Source organism: Mauremys reevesii, linkage group 2, assembly GCF_016161935.1.
Source record: "Mauremys reevesii isolate NIE-2019 linkage group 2, ASM1616193v1, whole genome shotgun sequence".
NCBI lineage: Eukaryota > Metazoa > Chordata > Testudines > Geoemydidae > Mauremys > Mauremys reevesii.
In genome coordinates, this window is record NC_052624.1 from 162,749,697 (window position 1) to 162,761,623 (window position 11,927).

Consider the following 11,927-nt stretch of genomic DNA (forward strand, 5'->3'; position numbering starts at 1 on the left):
GAAAATTTAAATCAATAAAAAAGCTTAAAAATAAATATCAATATTATCTGTTAAAATTATTTAAAAAAAAATCTGCCAAGTCTACATATAAAGCAACCCTTTGACTGTAGCAATGCATACCTATAAGAATTGATTAGAGATTACAGATTGCTCTGCTGATTGGTGTACAGTATAGTGTTAAATTGGCTAGACATATCATATCACTCTTTGAGGCTCACTACATTTCTGTTTTTAGTGCACTGCTTCATACAATGGACAGGATTTGATGTATCAAACGTGTACAGGGAGGCAAAGAAAAAGATTTTATATTCTTGACAGTTGCTTGTTGACAGCTCCCCTTTTTTCCCTTCAAGGTGACTATACATAAAGCCTTCCTGGGAGAGAGAAGAAGTTGCACAATACCACCAGCTGATACAGACAGTTAAATTGCCCTTTCTAGGTAGTTACATATTGATTTGCTCTGATAGGTTTCGCACTCATTTTATCACTAGATTGGCAGATACTAGGAAACCACAATACAGTCAAAATGCTTCCCCCTTTCAGCATCTCTACGGTGTTGTAATCAATGTGATTAAATATAATGCAATGTGGAAAGCATCTCAGGAAATGCCTTTTGCCCCCCTTTTTTATACATGGCATATGAGTGCCTGATAAGAGGCAAATGATACATCTGGAAATTTCCGCAGTCTAACTCTCATTTCAGTGGCTTAAACTTGCAGGAATAAGTGATAAAGCTGGGGCATTTTGATGGAAAGAAAATCTGGTCTAATTCAGATTATGACCCATATGAGGCCTCTGGTGAGTGTAATTATTTAGGGGAAAATCCACCATTTTTTGAGTGGAAAGGGGGAAACTTTTCTGGGATTTATTGATTTTTTTTCTTTAAAGGTGGCTGGCTATAGCTCCCCAGGGACCTGGGCTATTAGAATAAGCTCCAGGGGAGATGGAGTGGTGGGCAGAGGACAGGAGGGACATCAAAATTGCATGATAAATTTGTTTGTTACATGTGCAGTTTATATCATGTACATGGATAAAGACAGTGATATCAGTCTTGCAAAATTCTTAAGAAAACTTACCAGATCAGACACACATCTTCCTTCCCCACACCACCCAGATATCTATACAACTGTGCATACAGACACATATTCCTGGGTTTCTCTCAGACACATATACCTTTACATTATTATCATTTCTTATTTCTATTGCAGTAGTACCCAGGAGCCCCAGCCATGGATCAGGAACTCATTGTGCTAGGTGCAGTACAAACAGATAAGAAAAAGTTGGTGTCTGCCTGGGTCTTACAATTTAAGTAAAATATCCCTCTCTTGTTTGGGAATATGAAAGTGTTTGAGAAGGAGGCTGCGTTGAGCAACAATTGAGTTGTCTTCTGCTTTTCTTTTCTTTTCTTCTTTTTCTTTTGCTGTACATTTGTTTAATTACATTTTTTTTTCTTTTGTAATATTTTTGGGGTTTCTTTTGTTTCCCATGTGTGGTTTAGTGGACTTTGCTTCCAATCTTGCAAACACATAAGTATCTATCTAAATGACATACTTTTGCAACACTGCAGTAATTGAACATCTCCTGCTATTTAATATATTTATCCTCACAGTATCCTGATGATGTAGGGAAGCACTATTAACCCCATTGTACAGATAGGGAACTGAGTCACAGAGAGACTAAACTACATACCCAAGGTCACCTAGGAAGTCTGTGGCAGAGCGGGAAATTGAACTCAAGTCTCCCTAATTCTAGCCTGGTTCCCTAGCCAATGGACATGTTCATCTTTATGCATGTGAATCGTCCCTTTGAGGCAATGAGAATACTCATGAGTATGAAGTTAAGAACGTGCATAAATACATGAATGGTAGGGACTAAACCACTTCAAACATTTTCAGGTTTTTTGAAATGTAGATAAAATTACTTTTGCAAAATAATAATAATATTTATTTGGTTTTGTGAAAAATTGTTTGTTTTTAATGTGCTTATCAAGAGATTGGAATTTTTATAAAATGTTCTATTTAAAAAAAAAATCAACCAGCTCTTATCCGGATTTTAGTTTTCAACTCCTGGCCATTCTGGCAGTCAGGGAAAGCCACCACTTTTGAATGAAAGCTCTAAGATTTGGAGCACAGCTGTGGTTTTAAAGACCTTGCTTCCAGGAAATGTTTCAATGAAGTATTGTCTGTAGAAAACCCAGCTCTCTGTCAATAAATAAATACATATGCTCTAAGATTCTTGAGCAATCATGATTCTCGAATGAGCAAACCTGTTCATGGTTTCTTGAGTTTAGCTAATAAAGTAATTGAGGAGGAGAATGTTGCAAACTAACATTCCTTTGTTCATGGTCTACCTTTTTCCTTATCAGTTGTTAAGCTAAATATTTCCAAGTTCCAGCGTAGCACCATTTGGGAGGTAATTACCAGCAGGCTATTGATCTGGCTAGTTATGGTGAGGCTAACTGCTCACTTAAAAACAGAACAAGTTGAAAAAGAAAAGAAAAAATGCAAATACTTTTAAAGACATATTTGTACTGCAGCTTTTTAAATAGAACTATGTTTTCATTTTTATTTTTTATGAAAAAACAGTGACAATTTTCATTTTCATCCTTTTCCCCTGTGCCTATTCCCCTGCCTTATCCCCACTTTTTTTCTTTCACTCATGCCTTCTATTTCTTTTTCCTGTTTTGCCACTGCATGCAATATAGCCTGTTATATACTTTGCTTGTTTGGCCATTCTGGAACTTGTGAAAGGTTGCACAGTTGTAAAAGGAAAACTGCAGAAACAAAACAAAGTAATAATAAAACATTAACCCCCCCCCCCAAAAAAACAAAAGTTCTGTTGTATTCAGTTGCAGGTGGGGGGAAAATGGAGGATGGCAGTGGAAGAGGACTGGGGGGACTAGTAACTTTTTTCATTTCTGGTTTAATTTAAAAAAGCCCTGAATTATTTCCTTAGAATTGTGAAATTTTGTTTTATGAAAAAAGGCTATTTTTCAATGACAAAACCATTGTTTAAAAACTTTTTGACAACTTCTGTGTAAAAAGATTCCATTGGATTGTAGTGCATATTAGGTTAAACATGTTATGAACTTTCACCAGGAAGTCTTCATGAGATTGAATTGTGTTTTTAAATCTTTAAACATTTTCCAAACTATAAGCTTGATAAGTGTGATTACGTTGGTGTTGGCTCAACTGAATAGTGGCCTGGAAGTCTGGCACATTGGTAACCAATATCAGGGGAAGAAATAGGCAGCTTCTAGGGAACTTATATCTGTGCACAGTACTGAAGATGCCTCTGGGCTGGAGAGCCTGGGGCTAACCCAGCGGAGTCAGGAAATTCCCTGTGAAGTGCAGCATGTGACTGCAGTAAGAGGAGGGTGGGGGAGAGAGGGGAAGGAAAGGGAAATGGAAATGAACATGAAAATGTAGGAAATTGCAGGTAGTAAGAAAGGCTTCTGCAGGGATGACTGTGATACCAGAGGGTCTAGAAGTCAGGGTGAGAAACTTGAGATTCCAGCCAGGGAGTGGCCTGCCAAAACAGGAAAGGCCAAATGCAACAAGGCCTGGAAATAGGGTGACTTGGAGACTGCTGGAAGGAAACAGGCTCCAGCAGGAAGACCTGCACCATGGGGTTTCCCTACAGACATGAGTGACCCGTCAAGAGGGTAAAACTGATGGATTTTGATTTGAGACTTTGAGTTCTATTTCATAGCTTTATTTATGTGAATAAATTCTGAGAAAGGGTGGTGAATGCACAAGACAAGCCTGCACTGACTTTATGTATGGAGCCCTTTGAGGGTATGTCTACATTGAAATTAAAAACCCACGGCTGGCCCATGCTGGCTGACTTGGGCTAAAAAGCTGTTTAATTGCTGTGTAGATGTTTGGGCTCAGGCTGGAGCCTGGGCCTAGGATCGTGTGAGGTGGGAGAGTCTCAGAGCTCAAGCTGCAGCCTGAGCCCAAATGTCTATGCCACCGTTAAACTGCCTCTTAGGCTGAGCTGCAGGAGCCTGAGTCAGCTGGCACAGGTCAGTTGCAGGTGTCTAATGGCAGTGTAGACATATCCTGAGGGAGAAGTTATTAGCAAGGCACTGCAGAGTGCCCTGTAGCCACAAGGTGGTGCTCAGGATGCAGCTGCCTTGGCTACAGCGAGTCATAATAGACAAAATTTAGAGAACTACTAGTGGTTTTCATTGTTGGAATGTTTGGCCACCTAGAGGCTCCTTAATTAGGGGCTTGATATTTAAGAGGTTGGGTCCCCATAATTTTATGAAAATCAGGCCCATTTAAGGGCTGTAAAGTTGGCGGCCCAAAAACTGAGGAACCTGAATTCAGTATTGCCTGTAGAAAATGTAGGTAATTATCACTAACGGGCTATCTCATCATAGCCTGGTTTCATTTACCTTAGCTTTGCCTTTTCTGAAAGAATATAGTCCTTACAGGCACTTTATTTTTTTTATTGGATGCATGCTTTGGGGTTTGTTTTAATGTTTTCTGGGAAGATTTGGCTAAATCTAGACATCTTCTTCTTCTCTTAGGCAGTAGTGGGTGGTGGGTAAAGTTCACATGAATGCTTTTGGCAGCAATATGTGCAGCAGATACATTGAACCTACCCGAGATCATGAAAGAGTTAGTGAAAGAAAGAATAGAAACTAGTACATCATTTTATAATCAATATGTTGTTAGGCTACGTGTGAGCCCGAATGATAGAAAACTGCTCTCGACAGACCTTTTGGGTAGCCCGGTCCAAGCTGCACAAATTAGAGCTAGATTTCAGAGGCTTAATGACGTGCCTGCACCTACTCAATATTCCTTTGGACTGGAAGAGAAAAATACTTATTGGGAGATAATTAGCCACTTGAAAATATTATTGAGGTGAGAGCTATATGATCTCGTGGAAATCCAGAGATCTGCAGTGGGGATTTACTCTCTGCAGAGGCTGAACATTGGACTGAAACAAAGCAGTTTATGGAGGAAACTGCATGGGCCTCAAGTCTTTCCCGGATGGTGATGCCTCACCTCTCCTCCTGGTTATTTCACTTTCTTTATGAACAAGTTGTTTAGAATTTAATAGAGAATGAGATTCTTTCTCTAGGTCCTTTTTGTTTACCCTATAAGACTTATGTCTCATGGAATTCTATAGAATGGTTAAAAATCCACTATAGAACAGATCTGATTCTCTATTAAATTCTGTAGGTTTCAGAGTAAATTCTATAGAACCCTATCAATTTGATCCTTGCTAAATTATATAGGACTTCATAATAGTTGCAGTGCAATTTCCATAGTCCCTGCAGAGAAGTCAGGGGATCTGCTCTATCTCTACCCTTGCATATAGATAGGGTGTGGGGGTATGGAACTGAGTTCTGGGGATATTTGGTCCTTCCTTGTAGAGGGCAAAGGAGACCTTGGGACCTGTGGACCCAATGAGTGTGATTTGTAGTCAATATTTTTATTGTCCCCACAATAACTCACAAAAAATGATTGACCCCCTTGCTTCAAAAGGTGTTTGTGTTAGGATTCTTACAAGGAAATCTATCGCAAGTATACACATAGATGGGTGAATAACTCATTGTGAACAATTCATTACTATTGTGTTTGAGAATTGTCAAATGAATTTGACAGCTTTGCTCATTATTCACAAGTATTTAATAAATTTAAGATTGTGGATTACTCAGATGAATAATGAGATTATTCATTTTGGTATTAGATACTAGTTAGTCATTCTGTGTGACTGGTCACTTTAAGTGACATGTTAAAGTTTCTATTCCCAGTTTGGATGGCCTAGCCTTTAATCAGCTCTGTGACTCTGCTTGCCTTACCTTTGCCTATTTAGATTGTAAATTCTTTTGGGGAAAAGCTGCCTCTCCCTATATGTTTGTACACTGCCTAGTACAATGAGGCCCAGATCTCAGCAGCAGCCCCTAGGCACTACCGTAATATAATTGAGATGAAGAAGAATACAGAGAAGGGAAAGGTTAGTTTAGTCTGCCTTTGATCCTTTCAAGGGCAAAGGAACGGGAAGCTCAGGAGAGAAAGTGAGAGAGGAGTGAGCCTAGAGAATTTTAAGGACATTTTAAACTTTTCTTTTTTTGTCAATGGACAAGTGTTATATTTGGCTAAATATGTAGATCCCAGATTGAAAAAAAATACATGGATCCTTTTCTGACCAAGTGTGTGGGAAAGGGGAGAGAGAGACATGGCAGATATATTGACTGTTCTGAAGATTTATATTCAGTTTTCTCTTGTCAATTGATACAAAATAATTGCATGTGGCATATGTGTTCTACTTGTGAAAGATACACTATGGCCTGTGTCTCCTATCTTGTTAATTTACCCAGTGCTCTGGTTTTGGCCAACTGTATTAAATATGACACATATGTATCCTTTTCAACAATATTTTCTATATCTGCCAAGTGTGTTAACTGAATTTACTGATCTTCTTTTTCTATCACATATCACCATTTTCCATTGTCATTGACAAAAGCAATATAATAATAATTGGTAGGACATACATGATCTTTTAGCATACCCATTATCTTATTTAATAGCCTCAGGACTAGGCTTAAGGACAGGGAAATTTGGATAACTGTTATGTTTGTGATCCATCCTATAAACAACATTACATAGAACAAGTATGTTGATTGAATTGACTCATACCTGTTTCCTGTCACTGCAGTCAAGATTTAACATAGTTATTGTTACAAACAGCTTGTAGTAATTGTGTTCTTGCTTGGTTCTAACCACCAAGTTATTGTCAGATCTCTGTAATGACTTGGGATTCCCCTGCAGTGTTAATATTAAACAGTGTTCCATTAATAACTATATTTCCTGGTTACCAGTGTACACAGTGAACAAGAGAGGTTCTCATAGCTCTGAAGTAGCAAGTGGTCTGCATGAGCCAAGAATGTATGATTAAGCCACATGCATTTGCTAGGAAGTAGACATAAGAAGGACACCACCAACACAGATTCTGTGTGACTGTATGGGGTAGTGGCAAACCACAGTGCTGTACAGAAATATCAGTATAATTAATACATTTTGAGTGGTAAAAGCAGGATTGGGATGAGGGGATTTTGAATACTGAGGATGCAGTGAATGCTCTTGACTAGTCACAGGATGGTGGAGAGGAGGGTTCATATGTTTTTGTCATGCTTCTATGAGTGACATATTGCTGCTAATGCTCCTGTTGCTTTTGGCAGAGTTCTTGTCCTGAATCCTCTCACACGATATTGCATAATATGGGATCCATCTTTCACGTACTGGAGTCAATAGCAACGTTCCCATTAACTTCAGTGAGTGAAGGATTAGGCTTGATTCTTGTGTGATATGATGTGATGCCCTCTACGTGATGTGGCAGATAATACGGCTTCTGATTCTGTTACATAACTTGCATATATTCACTGCAGTGCCTGTGTGAAGAGATGGGTTTGACTATATTTAGCTTTAGTGTAGCAGTTGTAGCCAATGACTTTAGTTTATTGTTAATTTATTGTGTGATGTTATGATTAACTCACGTTATGTCATATATAATCGTGTGCTAAATAGAGTTAAATTGTAAGATTATAGAAGTATAAGATTGATCATTAGTTAGAAGGGATAATTATGTAGAACGTATCTAAGTAAAGAAGGCTAAACACAAGACCTGTAAGCTGAAGCCTGTAAAATTTTAGCTTATATATTTTAGGCCTTACAGATAAGAATATTTGGGCAATATTTGGGGGGGGGGGGAGAGGGAAAGAAAAAACAGTGAGAGTAATTTTTTGCTTACAAGAAACCCAGCAGTCACCTTTCTCTAATGCATGCCCTAACTGCAGGGTGCAATATGTGCGTAAATGCTAATGAGGTATAGTCAGACCCACATTATAAAAAGAAGGTGCCCAGATTAGGAAAATTGAACTCCCTATGAAAAATTCCAGTAGGAACCGTCCCTCTACAAATGATCAGTTGGCAATACATCCATCAGATCTTAAGAATATCATTATGGATGTGAGCATAACTATATTTGTAACTTTTTCATAGGGCTTTATAGGATTTCTATGTGCATGAGTAATCATAACTTTAACTGTAACTTTAATAAAACTTGTAAAAACAGACTAGACCTTATACCTGTGAAATGTATGGTCACCACCCTTGGCCTTTATGTGTTCCTGGAGACTCTAAATCTGAAGCAAGAAGCAGAGTGACTTTCACTCTGTTGAGCCTGAAACTGTAGCTGAAACCATGGTAGTGTAACACCACATTACAAAACTCACTTTAAATAAGATAAAAGGCTACACAGTGTACAATGTGCATGGGTGTGTATGCGCTGTGATAGACCCAGGCCAGCTGGGAACAGCAGAGTAGTAGAAGGGAGATATACTGGCCACTGGATAAGCAGTTTTTTGTTCCCTGAGTGACCAGAGCAGGGGCTGCTCCAGGCTAATGAGAACACCTGACTCCAATTAACCTGCTAAGAGTCAGGTGAGGCTGTTAAGCACCTGACTCTAATTAAGGCCCCTCTTATGCTATAAAAGAGCTCACTCCAGTCAGGCCAAGGGGGGGTGGGGGGATCCAGGGAGAAGAAGTGCACGTGAGAAACCGGGAGCAAGAGGCATGCAAAAAGCTGAGAGTGAGTAGGCATACTGCTGGAGGACTGAGAAGTACAAGCATTATCAGACATCAGGAGGAAGGTCCGGTGGTGAGGATAAAGAAGGTGTTGGGAGGAGTCCATAGGGAAGTAGCCGAGGGAGTTGTAGCTGTCACGCAACTGTACCAGGAGGCACTCTAAACAGCTGCAGTCCACAGGGCCCCGGGCTGGAATCCGGAGTAGAGGGTGGGCCCAGGTTCCCCCCAAACCTCCCAACTCCTGATCAAACACAGGAGGAATTGACCTGGACTGTGGCTTCTACCAGAGGGGAAGGTCTCTCGGCTGTTTCCCAACCCACACGGTGAATCTGAGGCAAGCAAATCCGCCAATAAGTGCAGGACACACCAAGGTAGAGGAGGAACTTTGTCACAGCGCATACACACACACACACATTCTCTGAAGATAGAGCTGAAGATAGATCCTGCTACCTTGTGGAAGCCAAAGCTCCTGCTAGAGATAGGGAATGATAAGGATGATTGCTTATTTCCTCCTGCCCCCACAATTACGACCAACTCTTCCACCTTCTCATGGATACTGAATCCACTATAGAGCAAAATAAATGCTCATTTTTGTCAGCTATCAGATCCTCTAGCAAGTGTACTTATAATAAGAGTTTCTGAATTCATTTCATTCTCTTTCTAGTACAACATTATTATATTACTCTAAGAGTCCTTCAGTCTGTGTCTGTCCATATTAAAGAAGTGCTGGCTAGGAATGCTTGCTACTCACTCGTCCCCATGAGTCTGAATAAAAGTGTTCTCTCCTCACATGTAACACAATTCGCTAACTGCCATCAGATTCAGATAGAGAATACTAAACTGAGACTTAGGCTTTTCTCAAAACAGATACTGCTCTCTGAGTTGTTTAAAGAACAAAACAAAAACCAAACAAACAAAAAAAGTTAGATGATTTTCCTGTTTATCACACTTTGGGCCTGCTACACCTCTCACGCCATTTTTATAACATAACGGACTGAAATGGAATTACCCCTGTTTTACACTGAGAGCAGAATCATGGCCATTATGTACATTGTCAGATCATGAAACAATCTCAGGTCTTAAGGCTAACACATAGTATGGGGTGTGTCTTTACGGGTCCAGCAGTGCATTCCTGAAAGTCAGTGGGAATTTTGGGCATTGAAGGAATGCATGACTGGGTGAGATGGGCATACCATCTGCTGTAGATTCAACAAAGTTGTCCCTTCCTTTATAGATACATTTTCTTTTTTAAAAAGGGAGAGATTCGCATTCTGATCTCAGATATTCTTGATTTATACTTTCATAACTCTATCAAAGTCAATCAAATTACTTTGTATCCATACCTGTGTGACTGACATCAGATTTTGCTGCAGTTTCCTACTTACTGGTTTTCTAAATGGTTTTCCAAGACAGAGATTTCTGTTTTTGTGAAGGCCTTGCCAGAAAACAGGGACCATCAGGGCAGATGGTGAGGCACAGCAAAGGCTGTAAATCTGAGACTCCTTGATGTAAGTATCACTAGGAAAGGCAAGAGGCCAACTCGGAGTCACAAAGATTCAGTTAGAATTCAGGGATGCTGTTGGAGCTAACAGCTGGAAGAGGGCTCACTTTTTTTTTCAGACCGTTAAGTAAAGATTAGAGTTTGTTTGCTGGAAAAAGGCTGAAGATCTTTTCTTTTCTCAACCACCATTCTTAATAATACAGTTTCTCCACTGTGCAAGGATAAAATTTTCATTATTAACAAATGGAATTTTGTGTTCATCTAGTGGAGAATATATCTCTGCATAATTGCAAATATAACAAAAGATTGGCGGTCATTGAGAAATTCTCTCTTGTAATATTTATCCTTGACAACTGAACATGGACTTGAAATGATACAGTGATTGAAACACCCCCACAAATGTGTGTTTGTCTAACCAGGAATTAGTAATGTTTAGGCTGAAGTGTTCCCATTTCATCACGACATCCCGCCTCCCAGTTCCTAACCTTCTTGCTCAAACTATAATACATTACGTGTGCTTTGCTTTAGTGCTAATGAGAAAATAAGACCACCTGTTTTATATAAGAAATCAAGTAAGAAGAACTGTGCAAAGCATCACTTGTCAGATTTGTCAACTGTCTGGAGTCTTTTAAATGCAAAGCTTACCTTGCCCACATACTGAGTATCTGAACCTGTGTACTCCTCCAGCAAGAAAAACTGATTCCACATCCAGCCACGTTTGCTGCGGTGCAGGGTTTTCCCATCATCCTGTGACGACACCAGTATCCTTCCATTTTGTGAATACTTGATAGTCCTTTTGGGGGATGGTGTCATGTGAACCACATGAAGCATACAGGTCCAGAACAGAAATGACAAGTAGTAGCAAGTCCTCATTGTTTGCGGCTTTAGCAAGGATGCTGCCAGGGTTGACGTCTCTCTTGTTTCACCAGAACAAAACTCTTGAAAGGTTGTATTCCTATTTTAAAGGACCTGTGAAATGGACAAAACTTTCTGGGTGAATTGTAATCATATCTAGGTCAATATACTGTGTTAGAGTATATTTACAGCCTGGTTGTTAAAACTGCATTCCTAACTTGCACATGCGGTTGCCACATCTGCGCTTGCAAATCAGAAAACTGCACACACAAAAGGCCAGCACAGCAAACAGGCCAATCATTTGTACAACCACTGGATTTAAGTTTGTTACTGAGGTAATCACACATACAAATTAATCTAATTTTAATATCAGGCTCTTGAAGTCTTCTCCATCTTCCTTTCTCTCCCTCTTTTTTCCCCAGTATATGATTTCATGCACAAATAATTATTGAATTAGGTGATATGTTTCTTGATCTTAAAACTTAATCAATCTCTGGTTATTTAGGTACAATGTTTAGCCGGGTTCTAAATCACAGAGCCAGTCCCTAGCTGCTGCTATGATGCTGAGGGAGAAGCCACACAGAAACAAAGATTTCAATTTACTCAATCACATGGCTCACCTTGGCTTTGCCCCTACCTGCTCCTACCTACTATCCTCACCTTCCCCCTCTGCACAGTGGTTTCAGAGAAGCTAAGATTTGCAGTGGACAGATACACATGACTCCTGTGTACCCACTGCCTAAATCCTGCCTTTGCTTATAAAGATCCTCTGCCAAGGGACTTACTGTGATATAGAGCTGCATGCAGGATTTGTTCAGAAGAGCCTAAATAAAGCAAAGGTCCTCCTGCAGGTCCCCTGAACTGGGATGAATTAAATTTACTAGATTAATTCTATAAGATATCTATGCCCGAAAATCTCACTGGAGTCATTTTGCACGTGGAGTAAAGCTGATCTGAAAATGTCTCTC

The 11,927-nt window shown here is 39.7% G+C and overlaps 1 protein-coding gene across 1 annotated transcript in view; it reads right to left on the bottom strand.

Moving 5' to 3' along the window:
- Positions 1-10,997, bottom strand: part of CDH9 (cadherin 9) — a 72,383-nt gene extending 61,386 nt beyond the window's left edge. The window contains exon 1 of the mRNA XM_039526253.1: positions 10,750-10,997. Within this exon, the coding sequence (XP_039382187.1) occupies positions 10,750-10,977 (228 nt within the window). The 5' untranslated portion in view covers positions 10,978-10,997. The remainder of the gene's footprint in view (positions 1-10,749) is intronic.
- Positions 10,998-11,927: the final 930 nt, after the last annotated feature.